This window comes from Epinephelus fuscoguttatus, linkage group LG17 (genome assembly GCF_011397635.1).
Source record: "Epinephelus fuscoguttatus linkage group LG17, E.fuscoguttatus.final_Chr_v1".
Classification (NCBI taxonomy): domain Eukaryota; kingdom Metazoa; phylum Chordata; class Actinopteri; order Perciformes; family Serranidae; genus Epinephelus; species Epinephelus fuscoguttatus.
In genome coordinates this window covers 22,798,440-22,814,668 of record NC_064768.1, presented here as the reverse complement: position 1 = coordinate 22,814,668, position 16,229 = coordinate 22,798,440, and the positions used below count along the sequence as shown (strand labels likewise).

Below are 16,229 nucleotides of genomic sequence, written 5' to 3'. Positions count from 1 at the left end.
ATCTTTTTTGTCTGTCACTTCATTCTCTCCTCTCAGGAGTCTCTTCAGCAGCAGCACCTGATGGGAGTCGTTTCTCAGTCAGGCACTGGGACGGGTACACCCGCCTCCTTGGCCACACCACCGACTACAGTTCACCCTGTCCGCCAGTCATCCATTGCTCCGGGAGCACACCTCAAGTCACAGCGGTCCATCAATACTCCAGCCACCGCCACACCTCCAAAAGTTCGCCCGCAGAGCAGGAACCTCCTCCTCGACTCCTCTGACACAAACTTCAGCGGCAGTCAGCCGAAATTGCGCCATTCTCAGCAGCAGTCGCAACAGCAAAATCAACAGCAGCAACAGCAGACGCAGCAGCAACCACAGGAAACACAGCTGTCGGTGACGGACAGTCCGGCTCCTGGACTCCCCTACCAGACGAGCTCCGCCAAAGAGAACCAGGGCCCACAAGCAGCTGCTGAGGAGTCAACAGACACGCCCACGAAAAACACCAAGAAGTCTCAACAGACACAACTGCAGCCGCCACAGCAGCATCTGCTCAAACCAGGCAATAAACAGGTCACTGTAACTGCAATGCTTTGATTTAAAATAACGTTCCAAAACTGTACAGAAAACACTCACTTTACTCTGTGGCATTATATTAACATGTTTCCGGTTATTTGAAATGGCATGAGAGAGAAAACAAATTTAGCTGCAATTATGTGGCTCATGTCACTGCAGCAAAAGTCAAATATAGCATTTCTAATTTGAAGACATGAATTCAAAGCATGACTCACCCGTGGTGTTGTTGTTTCAGGGTTCTCAGTCGACCTTGAACACCCCGGCCCTCAATGAACGGACCGTCGCCTGGGTGTCCAACATGCCACATCTCTCCGCTGACATCGAGAGCCTGCGGCCGGATCGGGAGGGTCAGCTGAAAGAGTACTCCAAGAGCATGGATGAGTCACGACTAGAGAGGGTCAGCATTTTCATTTTTCCCATCTTTTTACAGTGTGTGAAATATACCATGGTTTTCAGGGTAGCTAACTCTTCTGGACTGACTGTGACTTTTACTGCAAAGAAACATTTACAGCTGCAAGGGTGGACTTGCTTTATGTCAGCATATGTGATGTATAAATGACCACTGAAATACAATCAATACATGTGTGAATGATATATTTTTAATAGCCCAAATTTCTGCATGATTCATGATGATGATACAGAAAAATAGAAATATACATCAAAAATAGCAGTAAGTCAATATTTTAGAGACACCACAAAATTTGAGCTTATGTCTTATTAGGAGGAGGCAAGCTCTCCTGAACTCCCCTGTATTTCACACCCTGCCTTTTTTTTTTTTTTTTAACCATTTGGTCAAAGCTACTCTTACCTTTCTTGCATTTCATACAGCACAAATTTGAACATCCACAACTCCCACCTCCCTCCAAAGTCCCATCCTCCTCCTCCTGCAATTCCACCTCCCTCCAAAGGCCTACTCCCCCCTCCTCCATTGCGTCCTCATTACGTCTATGATAGACATAATGAGGCGTTGGCAAGGTAACGTTAGATACACGGAAGAGGAGAGCGAGTGTAACGTTGCAACCAAGACAGTCAAACGCAACTCCGGAATTTTAAAACTCAACCGGAGTCAGTGATGACTGATGAGTTTTAGAATAACGTTAGATTGTAGCATTAACGTTACTAGGAAGTGGAAACGCACAAGGAAGATTAATGTTTCAGAGGCTACGCTACAGTAGGCTAACGTTAGCCATTAGCAACTGGATGCTGTGTTGTCATATAACGTTGCAGCCTATGTTACATTAGAGGCAAACTAAAAATACTTGTCCAGCAGAAACTCTGCGACCATCACGTCCCTTTTAAGCTCAGGGTGAATGAGTTGTTATGCAAGCAGTTACATCAGTCGGAGGTCTCCACGTGGGGAAGACAGACAGGTACTCGGCCAATCATTGCATTCGGTCTGAATGCAATGATTGGTCGGAGTTTCTTCATGAGAATGGTACGATTATGACTTTTTATTTCTGGTGGAATTCACTTACATTTCAGTGTGCCATCAGCTTATTAATAGCATTTTAAAATAAACAAAGAAAAGTGTAAAATTTCCAGAAAAGTAAGTGTCGCTTTAATTTATTTACAAATAAGGGCAAAGATGGATATGCAAAGTGAGACAGGCCCTCTGCTTTGGAAAGGAGACCTCTGCCAATGATGGACAGATCCCTTTTAAAGCCAAATATTGAAAATAGTCTTGATCTTTTTTAGTCTGTTTGAGAAATTTAAATGTTGTTTCACTATAAGAGTTTTGGTTATAAATATTCGCAGATACTTAATGGATTTATTCACAAGGGTATTTCCAATTACAGAATCATCACAATCATCAAGATTCCTTCAAAATGTACAATATTGATTACCAGTTATTCAGTGACTGCACATGCACATGATGACCCTGGTTCTTCGCTGTATGTTATGGACATCAAATTACAGCCCAGCCTGACCCGAACCTACCAGGTCAGGTCGTGCCCAATCAGGCTCAGGCAGAGAATCAGAGCTCTGGTGCTTATTGCACAGCATTAAAATTTGTGATCCTGCACATTTAAGCCGACCACACACTGCAGCTTTGTCTGGTCTATCCCACTTGCAGCTGAGCATAACAAAGCTCTACTACAAAGCCCTGTTCATATTGATAAAGTCACTCATCATTCTTGAATATAAAACTGATAACAGAGGTGAGGTAATTATATTTTTATTTCAGGTTAAAGAGTACGAAGAAGAGATACATTCCTTGAAAGAGCGGCTGAAGATGTCTCATCGCAAGCTTGAAGAATACGAGCAGAGACTTCTGACGCAGGAGCAGCAGACAAACAAGATCTTGATGCAGTATCAGAACCGCCTGGAAGACAGCGAGCGCCGTCTAAAGCAGCAGCAAGTGGAGAAGGACTCTCAAATCAAAGGCATCATCAACAGGTGATTAGTGTTCAGGTTGAACTGGAGCTGGCAGAAATGAGGCTGTGCCAGTTACTGCTTGGCTTTCACTACTGCATCAAATTTGTCACACGCAGATTTCTGCCAAGTTTATAAATAATAACCAGAAAACATGATTTTCAATAAAGCGAAAAGCTTGAAGTGTAGCAAGTTATGGATGCAAATGTTAGAGTGCTAAACGATACATAAAAGTAGTTAAACACATCTGTAGGGGAAAACGTATGAAAGGTACAGGTGTTTAAAAGTGGTGACCAGCTTTACTAAGGTCTTTAGAGAATTTAAAGAAATGTTTTTGGTTTGTTGTATAAGAAGTTAGACGAACACATCTGTGCTTAGTGAGGGAGGACATATCAAATACCAGTCCCTCCTAAACAAAATATATTTAACAAGATGTCATGAAGTAAAAGTTTTCCTCTCAAACATAACCTGCATGATGTCATATGCAGTGTTTGGATGAACATGCTCATTTGCCTGATTCAGACAGAACTGACAAATTGTTATACTTCATTTCCATCTTCAGTCTGACGTTGCGTCAGTTCAAATTCTGAACATATCTGTTGAATGAGAGCATCGTTAACACTTGTGACAGTTATAACACTGTGTCTAATGGCACCCAGCATGCCAGTGTAGTGTCCATGACTGTTAGCCCGTTGATATGTGTTCCGCTGTACCCATATCTGAACCAGATCTTTTCCTTTGCCTAACCACAAAGGAGGGCACTGCGTATTTTAACAGAGGGAAACAGACTTTGGCACAACACTCGCATGGTTAGTGCAACTGGCAATTCAGAAAATATAGCTACAAATACGAATGAAGTCAGTTCATATGGATATCTGACGGAGTTTTATGGACAAATAAGTACAGAGTCCAGCGGAAAAACATCAGCCACAAAGGAAGCAAATCTGAAATGACACGTTAAGTTACAGTGTCCGAGAAATATCTGGGAAATATCTGTGAGTGGATGATGATCACATGATTTTATTTTAAAAATGGAAGAAATTAATATAAACTAGTTCATAAACTTAGTTAAAAAATTCAAAGTCTGAACTATGAATGCAAAATAGTTAACATAGAGGCTAGAGGTTCAGTAGAGGTTAACTGAACTTTAAGCTAGCTCCTGTGGAGTGTGAATGTGCACAACACCGGCCATACGTATCGGTTCTTAAATAGTTAAACATTTGGGCAATACGCTTATTTGCTTTCTTGCTGAGAGTTAAATGAGAAGATGACGCACTCGAATCTGTGCTGGAGCCAGGAGGCTGTTAGCTTAGCTTAGCATAAAGACTGGAGGCAGGAGGAAACAGCTATCTTGGCTGTGTCCAGGTTTAACAAAAAATCCTTAAAGTTACAAATGGTGTTTTAAACATTTCTGCTTTTGTGTGATTTAAATAAATGAGGTACATGTTTGTTAGTGAATTTTAAAGGTGCTGATAGTCTTAATGCAAAGGAAATCTAATCACCTCCTGGCTTTAGCTCCAGACTTAAAGAGTACCCTGTGGAGTTTGTGATTGTAAACAGCTTATATTGTCATCTAAGTCCATGCATTTCCGTGTTTATTTGCATCACCATATGCATTTATATCCTCCTGTTTTTATGCACATTTTTATTTATGCGTTTGAAATAAAACAGAGGTGGAAGAGTTGGTGTTTCAACAGAAGCAAAGTGACAAAGTGAAACAGACTGAGTGCATAAATCATGATGCACATGAAGCATGCAACTTCACTTTCCACTGAAGAGTTGAAAAATGGTGGCAAACTAAAACATCAGATCTGTGTGGAGCGACGATGACAAAGTAATGTTCTCAAATAATACATAAAATAAACATTCGCATATTTACATCATATTGTCGACATTGTTTTCCACCATTTTAAGTTTGACTGTCACTCTTTTAATGGCACCATGCCAATTGTTCTGACAGTCCATAATTCTGAAGCTTGTTATTCCAAAATCAGACAGGCCATTCATCCAAAAATCTACCACACACTCTCCCAAACAGATGCACATGGCTAATTATTGATAAGTTCAATTTTATTTATAAATCACAATTATCCTCAGAGGGCTTTACAGCATAGACATCCCTCTGTCCTTGGACCCTCACAACAGATAAGGAAAAACTCGCCCAAAAAAAACCTTTAACAGGGAAAGAAAATGGCAGAATAAGAATACGCAAAATGACTCCATATGGCGCAGGCTTGACCCACCCTACTCTGCCTCTGATTGGCTTACCCTGATATTCTTACGCTAACTTTAGCCAGTCTTGTTCCTCATGCTTTAACCTCACTAACGCAACCAAGAAAGGCAACAAGTTAACTGACAAAATGAACATGTGTAAAACATCAGGTATTTAATTACAGCAAATGTAAAAAACAAAAAAACGGGAATAACATAAGTATATGTGGAGAAAATAAATAACAGACCAAAAAAGAAACAGTATAGTAAGTGTATTCAGTCGGAGGATTCTGGGAGGAAATTGCAGAATTTTCCAAAAGCTTGACACTTGTTGTTGTTTTTGTGAGTGATTTCAGGAGAGCTTTAAATTCAAAGAAGGAAAAAAAATACATTTAGAATAACATAATAAACATAATAACAATAATGTCTGTATTATCCTAATAAATACTATCCCTGAGGTTAAAGGAGTGAACTGAATTAGAGGTTTCAAAGAATTGAGATTCCAGACTGATCCAAAATCTTTTGGATATTTCATATAAAAAAGGAAAGATTAAGTAGTTTCTACATTATGTTTACAAAAGGAGCAGGAAGTATCAGTGACTGTTAGTGAAAGCCACCAGACTCCATTGACAAAAACAGTCATTTTAGAACACAGAGTTGCTGTTCTACCACTGCCTCGATCACTTAGAGCGTAAGGTAATATATATCTAAATATTATAAACACTTAAACTGATTTTATTTTATTTTATTTTATTTTATTTTATTTGAGTTGGGTCTTTTTAATTGGCTAAAATCCATTTTGCTGCGGCCCCCATTCACAGCAGTACATAGCTAAACTTCCATGCTGGGAGGATTTGGTTTATCAAAGACGCTAGCAAAGCAACACAGCACACACAAGAAGCGCAGCAGATATGTCACATAGGTCAGACCGCCGTGTCTAACTGTGTATCTTCAAACGTTACAGTTGAGCTTTACAGCAAAAACAAACAAGTGTGCCGATTTCTTATACCTCAGCAATTCAAAATAATTGCCAGTTGGCTACCTGGAAGTGTCACCATGAGGTCATGGTGATTGGTGGTCTGTTGGGGCTTCAGAATTATGGGCTATTGGAACAACTGCAAGCTCCTTTTGATCAACGCACCCACTTCCTAATGTTCACATAACAGTGGAGGATGGAAACACCTGTAGCCCAAAAGCTTGTCGAACACAAACAGGACAAAAAAAAAGGGAAACACTCATCAGCACATTGTTCCAAAGCACTGTAGCATAGTGGTCAGAAACTCCACAGGGTACCTTAAATGCAGAGTACTGATCCAGTTCTCAAAGAAAAAGCAAACAAGCGTATTTCCCAAAATGCGGGACTATTCCTTTAAATGTTGCTCATTTAAATATCAAAACTAATAGTAAAATCATACCCATTAGGCTCATACTTTAATATGTAAGTCTTTTAAGTAACTTCATTACAAGGACAGAAAAAGCAGACAGGGTCAGACTGTAGCTACGCTTACTTGAAGGAAATGTTTCACAGCACAAAGTGGGATTCCTATCAAATGAATGCTGAGAGCACTACGTTGCATTTATTTCTGAGAGCCAAAGTTTTGTATAACTGGAGTATACAGAACTCACATCTCATCTTATTTGGTAGACAGCCTCCCTGAGTTAAATCAAACATTTCCTGTGACTACAGATACACCAGATGGGTGCTCACTGAACAATCCTGACCTGCACACACTCACTTCCCAAGTTGTGCATCTGAACAGCTGAATTTGAACTGCCTGATTTGCTCTGAAGGCAGCTCAGATTCAGCTCCAGGAAGCTCTGAGGATAGCTGAACGCACCCAGGAACATGTCAAGACCTTAATATCATCATATGGCCACATAATCCTACAGTAAATTTTGAAGAACACCGGCTTCATAATTCTATTTTTGTCAACCGGTATGTTTGTTTCTATTTCCCTGTTGTCAGACTCATGGCTGTGGAAGATGAGCTGAGAGGGGGTGCCATTCCTGATATTAAGCCTCGAATCCTCACAGACCAGGTTTGTGCCTGTGTCTCTACATCTTTTATCATCCCTATTTGCTAAACCAGTCATGTCCTAAAACAGCTTGCATCATTCTTACATCACATTCAGTGCATTTGCCAAAGCGCAGTGCAGGGGGGAAAAGTTTGCAGCTGTCATACACTTCACCTATTCCCATCATTCAAAAGTACATTTATGTCACGTCTGAAAGAGCATTTCACCATTTTACTGCACACGCTTGAGAGGAGAGCAAAAACTCAGTGATGATCCTAAAAATCAAGAGCTGGATGAAGCTTAAATTTATGTGCAGAGGTTAATCTATCTCTGTGAAGGAATAGCAAGTCTTCAACACTGAAACAGAATATTATTTACCACAAAAAGATTATTATTATACCAGGGACGCATTCATCGCTGGAAAACCGTGACTGTGACTCATCAGCCGCGTCACAGTAATTCTGCAGGGCTCAGCGTTGTGAATGCACCATGTGGGCTGGATTGTGACGCAGGTGAAGAGGCTGTGTGTGCGTGTGTGTGTGTGTGTGTGTGTGTGTGTGTGTGTGTGGTGTTAATGCCGAAATAACTCAGTAGAAACATTTGCTGTCGTTAAAATACACTGTCACTTTCTGTCAGTGCTCGGCATCAAGAGCAGACAGACGAAATTACCTCTTGAGAACTCATATATAGAAGTGTTTCTCCACAGGGTCTGCTGTGAGATTGTACATGTTTTTACAGCAGACTTCTTAAACAAGTAAGAGTGTGTGAGGAGAAGAGATGTCCAAACTCTGCTGCCCCATTTACAGTGCAGTAAAGCAGGATTAGGTTGCAAGCTGTCCTTTTGGCTCAAACTATCATCAAAAAAAAAAACACTCCCCTGATATTGAGTCTCAGTTATTGGACTCATTGTCTAAGTAAGTGTTGAGAACTGCTATTCCTTCAGAGTGTGAAAGTCTTTTCTTTCCCAAAGACAGAAAACAGAGTTAAGATTTAAAGGAATAGTAAAGCAATTTGGGAATTATGTCTATTTGCTTTCTTGCCAAGAGATACATGTGAAGATTGGTACCACTGTCATGTCTGTACACTAGAGTTGTAGTTTTGCTTATATATATCACAAAGACTGGAAACTGGGGGAAAACAGCTTGCCTGGCTCTGTAGGTGCAAAGGTGTAGAAATTAAATTCATTTAAATTTTTATACCTTTTGTTTCTTGTATTGATTAAGCATGGTATTATGTGGTAATTAAGCTCCTTTCCTACTGGACAGAAACCCCCAACATTTTGCTTTTGCTTTTGTTCGAGCTCTGTTTGGCAGTTATGGAAACATGACACCCGGGTGGACAGGCTAATTTTCGCCTCATTTCCAGCACAATGTTATGACACGCATCACTTCTCTTGGTAACTTCTGCAACTCTTTGTCATCTCCACCACAAATTTGTTGCGCCAAGTTTGAAGAAGAGGCCTAGGCCTAGTCGTTATGTATATGGATATTTCTTAAGACATTTCTTTCCTACATGCACACAGCATTTCAGGTTGCTGAAAAAGGACCTTTTTTAAGTCTCCATCCAAGGTGGAGATTTTCAGGAAACAGTTTTCAGTGTTTGTGTTCACAGGGAAAATGGCCTGTAATGTCAGGGTGTGCACCGTTACATCCTTTGTGAGGCGTCACAAATGAGGTGACATTTTGTGCAATGGTGGACGTGACCAAAATGGTGCTGGTTCTAACCTTGCTAACAGGACTTTTTTTACATGGCACAAATGTAGATACTCTTTCACTAGTCTGGGGCCGTTAGTGGCCGTTTTGGTAAGAAAACGGAACCAGGGCAAGTGAGACAGGATCCGGAATTCGATGGATGTGCCTTTCCGTAAAAATAAAAGCACCAAGCTAATAAAAATGCGGTGAAACTTTTAATTTAAATAATATAATTTACAAGAAAAGCCCCAAGCCATTAAGTTAATCGATTTTCCTACACCCCTCATCACCCCAAATCGATGGTGCGCCAGAATTTAAAGTTTTACTATGGTGAACACTTTTAGTTTGGTGAATTTGGTGAATACTGCATCCGCTCCCTAGACCGGAACCAGAATCCAGACAAAATTCAGAGTGAATAGACACCAGGCTCTTCGCTTGAAGAGCCTGGTGACGCGAGGCTACTCTTTCACTATATTGATATTGGGATGGAGATTTTTTTTATAACTGTGTGTGGAGGAAAAAACAGTTTTCAGAAACACCTGTGCACGTGCTAGCTTGGCCCGAGTAAGTAACAGATGTAAAAAGACATAACCACCCTAAAATTGTCACTGGCCTCCTTGCGGCTTTCTACTGCCTACTAATCCTGTTTTCCGAAGCGTTTGTGACATTGAATGTGACACACCAGAAAACAACGGAAAGGCATACTTACCTGCTGGCAATAGAAAAGGAGTTGCCAATTTTTTTGCATGCTAATTTTGCGTGCTAATTTTAGTGCAAAACGAGTGCTAGTTAGCTTTAATGATGCTAGCAGGCAGATTTTGTTACCCTTAGACAGCAAGGCTCGCTGTTTCCCCCGTTTCCAGTCAGTATGCTAAGCTATGCTACATATTTACTGTTAAAGACATGAGAGTAATATTTTGGAATATTTCATCTACCTCTTGGCAAGAAAAAACAACATATTTTTCAAAGTGTCTAACTACTCCTTTAAACTTGTGCTCTTGTGAAAGCTGTAAATGGAGAAGTTGTAATTCCATCTGCTTTCTCTCCCTTCAGTCTATCAACCAGGGCTATGGATCCTGACTGCCACTTTCGAGCTGACCAGAGGTCATGATGGTCACTCGAGTGTAAGAAGATTCTGATCTACAAAAACCCATGAAGAAAAGCACTGCAGTGGATCCAGCAGGACCACTGGAGGCTTCATCTCAATGTTCTCAAAACAAAACTTTGCACATATACAAACTTTGCCTGTACCAGAACATGACAATCAGTTAAGCGTGAGGACCAACGTGTGCAGCCAATCATCTGCACATTCTGACTGAAATATAAGCCAATGCCACAACAATGGCAATACTGAACCCAATGAGTTTCTTTATTTAATCGGAACACGTGAGAAGAGATGCGTAAAACACTGGGGATGAAGACGGATTCATGATTTCCCCCGCTACAAGCAGCACACCCACTTCTCACTTAAGTGGCTGCAAACAAAATCTAGAAAAGGCTTTTACAAGCACAATATCCCCTCATGGTGACGCCTGTGACAAGCAACAAGCATGTTGTTAAATCAGTTGCCATCTATGATCCTCGGATGCAGGGCCCAAGCAAAGACCTATATTACTATCTGATTCTGAATCAATCATTTAGTAACATATTCTCACTGCAAAGGTGGTTATCATTATGATTTTTGCATCCTTTATAGTACAGCCATCCCATCTGCATAGATGCCAAATGAATCTTACAATCAACTAACTGCTTTAAATACAATCGAAACCTAACTGTTGGTTACAGTTTCCTTCGGCACACATTGTAAAACCAGAACAACAGTCTCTTGACTTTCATTGTATAGAAGAAGTATTTCTTAAAGCGACTAAGCCTTTTGAATAATGGAAATACTTCACAAAAATAATCTGACATTATAATGTGTTTTGTTCACTTTGTAATAATAATATTAATCATAATAAAGAATATATAAGACATTTCAAAACAGTGATACAAAGTGCTTCATAAAAGACCTGACATGAAAGAGACGTGTGAAAATTTAGGAAAATGTTCAACTTAAAGGGGCACTCCACTGATTTTACAGCACAGCCTGTGAAAACGATTCCTTAGAGGGTTTTATTGGCTCTGGAGGAGAAGTCTAAGATGATAATATCTCTGCTTGGGCGGAGAGACTCCAAATCCAAATGATATCCGATCCAAGGGCCTTTGCATTGTCATGGACGGATGTCCTCCATTTCTAAATCACTTTAGACATCGGTATGTTTGCTAGCTACTGCTACTACTTGTGGTTTTGGTAGATTTTTTTTTTCTTCTTAGGAATATGGCAACACTGTACGGATACAAGCCTAATGCCCTACAGATGTGTTCTGGCCAATCTGATTACATTCCGACCATGCGCTTTTAAACCTGGCACTTACATCTGTTTTGCCAAATACAGGTAGAGATTGCATGTTGATTCAAGCTGTAAATGGGGTCAAAGATTGCCGATATTTAGCCTTAGCTACTTAGATTTTTACCATTCCTTTTAGGACACGAAAACGATCCAATGAAAACGGAACTGTTTCTCATTTTCGTTTTGCAAAAAGTTCCGCCTTCAGACAACAACGTTTTTATAACAATGGCTGTGCACACGGATCCGCAAAAATGACCAAAAACGCTGTAGTATACATGCCAGGCCAGCAGTTGGCAGTGTGACGTAATGAAACAACATGCGCCCAAGCACATGCACTTCCTTCTACAGAGCGGTGATGTAAAAACAAACAAAATGGCAACCGCACAGATGTTTGTCTGGATGAATGACGAGGTGGAGTTGCTACAGTAAATCTAAACTTTGCTGGAGAAGCGTTGATAAATTCACAGGGTGAGCAGCACAAGCATGTGCGAAAAGTCTGTGTTTTCAGAGGAACTGCATAGTGCAAGATTACATGACAACGGAGACGGTGCTGTTTTCAAAAGATTGCACTCTGGAACCTGTTCTCAAAAACGTTGCGTTGTTAGGCACCTAAAACGCCGCTGTCGTGTAAACGATCAGCCAAAACGCAACTTAAGTTTACAGTTTTCGGTTGAAATTGTCGTTGTATAAACGGGACCTTATTATCTGTGTCTTACGAGGCCTCTAAATTAACGGAAGTGCAGTACTAACTCACTGGGGTGCCCCTCCTAATTTTACAGAAAACAAACTACATCAATTTATAATTGTCTGTAAAGGAACACTTAAGCCCCCGATGATCAGCTGCTACTTTGAATATGGGAAGAAAACTGTTTGTCTCGCATGCCTTCATGGTGAACGAAAATCCATAAACAGAGAAAATACTTAATGAATTGGAGTCACTGGGGCCCATCTTTAAAAACAGCAAAATGATATCCTCTGTATTTTGGATTCTTTGCTCACTGTGGAGGCTGGCGGGAATGCCAAAGTTTTTTTCCTGAATTCAACATTACATGAGGTGAGTAACTGATATACAACAGATCATTTGGGGGGTGAGGTATTCCTTTAAGACAAGTTTTGCTATCTGAAATATCTGAAAGACGATAATGACAGCTGAAGCTTCTCAGCAGCAGCCAGGCTCAGCTTTAGTCGACAGGTCTTAATAAATGGTTGTCTCTTTGACAGATACATCTGAGAGACAGTGTTGGTCTAAAGCGTAAATTAACCAAGCCTCAAAAGTCATGAATCAACCTGAAGAGCTCTAAAAAATCATGGCCTTCATGTCTGCCATTCTCATTATTTATCTTTTTAGCCTTTTCATGTTTTGTTGTACAGCACTTTGTAACATTGGTTTGAAAAGTGCTGTATGAATACATTTTTAATAACTATGATTATAAACATGTGCAACTGGAAACAAATCATATTATAGCAAGTAGTGAATTACTCATCTGTTGTGTTTAATGTTTCTGAAGCATAGATGTGCAACAGTTCTGCATGTGCTTTTTAAATGCGAGGACGAGTAAGTCGATTTGTTGTCAGATATTATTCTAATGTACAAAAAAAAAAAAAATTACCTTTGACATGGCTTTCTATTTGGAAGGCATCTTTTTTTATCCAACCTGCTGACTCTTCCGTTTTTTTCAGAAGAGGGTGGCATTCAGCCTTTTGCATTATACAACATAAAAAGTACTGAGAGAAATGACTGGACAACAAAAAGAGGCGAGACAGTGAAAACAACAGAACAATAAAGAGTTTCCAAGCAGGGATATGTAGTATATGTGCATAGGATTTGACTGCCTTACAGTCTGTGCCACAGGGCCCAAAATAATGCCAATACAAAAAAACTTGTACACTTTGTATATTAAATGTCCTTTTTTTGTAGTCAGGTGATGAATTAATAAGCAGTGTGTTGGTTAACTCCGTATGTTAGTCAGAATCATTTATATTACAGATTTCATGGTTGATATAATTTATCTTAACCTCTTGCCTTTAAAAAGACATTTTCTTTCAAGATAAATATCAAATGATACAAAGTTATATGTTTATGTTACCAGAAATGTATAAAATAGCTTAATGTATATCTATTCTTATATGTAAAATGTATTCAAATCAAGGGTAGGCCTTCAGGCATGTTGAACTTGTGGTAAAAACTGATTCTTATATTATTAACTCTTAATGCTGCAATCCAGAAACTACAGTGCTATGGCGTGACTGCGTTCATGGGATGAGAGCTGAATAATTTCCCAGCATAGCGCATTTCTGTGGAACAATACGACAAATTCTTAAAGTATCTCGCCTATGTTTGTGTAACCAAAACAGCAGTGGTGCTTTCAACAATACTGGATTGCAGTTTTAAGTACTCTTTTGAAATATGCGTTTTATTTATTTGGCCTGCATTGCAATACAGTATTTTGAAATGTTATACTGCACTTCTGTTTTCATTTTATGAGAAGTTGCAATCCATAATCTGACAGATGTTTATAAAGATATAAAAATCTATGATATGCCCATGTATTCTTGAAACTTTTTTTTTTTTTTTTTTTTGTGTTAGCTGCAGTGGTACGGTGTGCTACCTCTGAAATCTTCATACCACAACCTGAGAGGATACTTTATTCCATGTGGCTAGAAAAAAACCTCCATTTATTTAAGAGACAATGCTAACAAAGAGTTATAATTTTCTTTCCTGGTTGCTCGTTCATTGCTATTTTAGGATTTCCTATATATAACTTTTGCCATCACAGTTTGTCCTGTTTACTATTGTATTTAAGTGCCGTTACCATTATAACCATACAAATCTCCTTTTAATTACAGGATGAGATGTTCCAGGTATTTGTCAGACTCTCAGGTGTTATAAGGAACACAGAGATATTGCTAGTAAGAACTTTTGATACCTTCAATGCCAAATGCACAAAAATATTGAGACACAATCTTTGGCAAGTGACCATTTAAGCTAAATACAATTCAAAAAGAACTTGAAAAGATGGGTCCATGCTAAGGCAACTACTCTGCTTTTATTTTGGTTGGTTCCCTGCCCACATCTCATCCATAGAAATAGTGTCATTCACGCCTTCTCTTGCATTAGTTGTTACATAAAAAGGGAACAAGAGTTTGGTTTCTTGGCCCAAATGAAAAATGTGACAAATATGACAAATGCTCCAGCGTAACAAATCTTGGCGAGAAATATTATGGAAGTTACTGTTGAAGACATGCTTTATGTTTACAGAATCCTGAGATTTTAGAAGATGTATGAGTCCTTATTGACCCAGGGGAGAACAGCAGTCGCTTTACTGCAGCTAAAGCGGGACCTAATAAATGAAATGAAATATCTTGTGTATTTTGAATAAGGGTATTTAACATCTATCAACATATTTATGTTTCTAAAATGGATGTATATCATTATGGAATGAAACAAAGTATTTTTCTTGGCAGCTATTATTCTGCACAATTGATCTACTGTGTCACAAATATATATAGTTGGTGGGATTTCTGACTTGAATCGGGCCTACTGGATGTATTACCTTAATTTACTTGACATTTCTTTTGAAATAAGCCATGCCCCATGGATAAGCCATACCCTCCAGTCCCCTGATGTTGTATGGTGGATGTTTAATGTTGGTAGTTTTATTTATAATGGTAGTAATTGTAGGTATGATTGCGCTTGTAATTATTATTATTAGTGTAAGTATATTTGATTGATATAATTTGTTTTGTTTGAACAAAGGGAATGTATTCATTTTTCAGGTGATTTTTCTGAGTGATTTAAATAAACTAATAAATCCCTAACTGAAGATTTTTTTTTTATTTTAAGTACCCAAGTGAGCTTCTGTAGCATTTTTAAAGCTGTTACTGCAACAATGGCATGGCTCAACCCTCCAGCCGCCCCCAGGGGAATTTTTTAGAAACTCGACAGCTAAACTGACCATTTTAAAGCATTTTGTATTCCCAAAGTTTTAATGACTGAGTACCATTTGGGGGAGTCAGCATATAATTGAGGGCTGCACAGGAAAAGTGCACACATGAAACAAAATATATTTTCCATCTAAATTCCACATCAAACTGCAAATTTGTCCACCAATATTGATTACTTTACGAGCATTTATGATAGAATGAAGTTACTGCAGGACTTGTGAGGTGCCACCAGTTGCCATGCAACCAGTACCTTTCATATCATATGTAACTTTTTTCTACCACATTCTATACTGCGACTTTACACACACACACACAAACACCCACACATATGAAATTTTATGACGTACTTCACTAGTACATTTTTTAAATGAAAATGTATGATGTACTATGCTTTTTTTATTCAATTTTATTGTGTGCTATATTATGGCTTTTTTACATGACATTGTTTGACATACTATACTGTGACTTTTTTTAAATTAATTTTTATGACACCATACTAAAACTTTTTAAAATTGAATTTTATGACATACTATACTGATTTTTTGTAAGAAAATGTCATAATGTACTATACTAAAGCTTTTAAATGAACCTTTTTGACATACTATTCTGTGACTTTTAAAATGATTTTTTTTTTTCCCCTACGAAGACTTATTTTAAATTATATTTTATGACATACCATAATTTTTTAGAAGGAATTTTATGATGTACTATACTTTGGCTTTTTAAATGAAATTTTATGACATACTATATTTTGGAGTTTTTTTTTTTTTAAGGAAATGTTATGGTGTACCATACTATGGCTTTTTTTAAATGAAATTTGACATACTATACAATGACTTTTTAAAGCAAATTTTTTGACATACTGTACTATGGCTTTTTAATGAAATTTGACACACTATACTATGATTTTTTTTTAAGGACATTTTATGGTGTACTATACTATGGCTTTTTTAATGAAACTTGACATACTGTACTATGACTTTTTTTTTAAAGGAAAATTTTTGACAAACAATACTTTGACTTTTTTAAATTAAATTTTATGGCATA

The 16,229-nt window shown here is 38.5% G+C and overlaps 1 protein-coding gene across 5 annotated transcripts in view; it reads left to right on the top strand.

Moving 5' to 3' along the window:
- Positions 1–15,046, top strand: part of LOC125905074 (ras/Rap GTPase-activating protein SynGAP-like) — a 64,681-nt gene extending 49,635 nt beyond the window's left edge. For 4 of the 5 annotated variants that reach the window (XM_049602891.1, XM_049602894.1, XM_049602890.1 and 1 more), the window contains 5 exons: positions 37–555; positions 794–955; positions 2,744–2,955; positions 7,109–7,181; positions 9,902–15,046. In XM_049602891.1, coding sequence (XP_049458848.1) covers positions 37–555; positions 794–955; positions 2,744–2,955; positions 7,109–7,181; positions 9,902–9,928 — 993 coding nt within the window. In that variant the 3' untranslated portion in view covers positions 9,929–15,046. The remainder of the gene's footprint in view (positions 1–36; positions 556–793; positions 956–2,743; positions 2,956–7,108; positions 7,182–9,901) is intronic. The other variant, XM_049602893.1, reaches the window with a different exon arrangement.
- Positions 15,047–16,229: the final 1,183 nt, after the last annotated feature.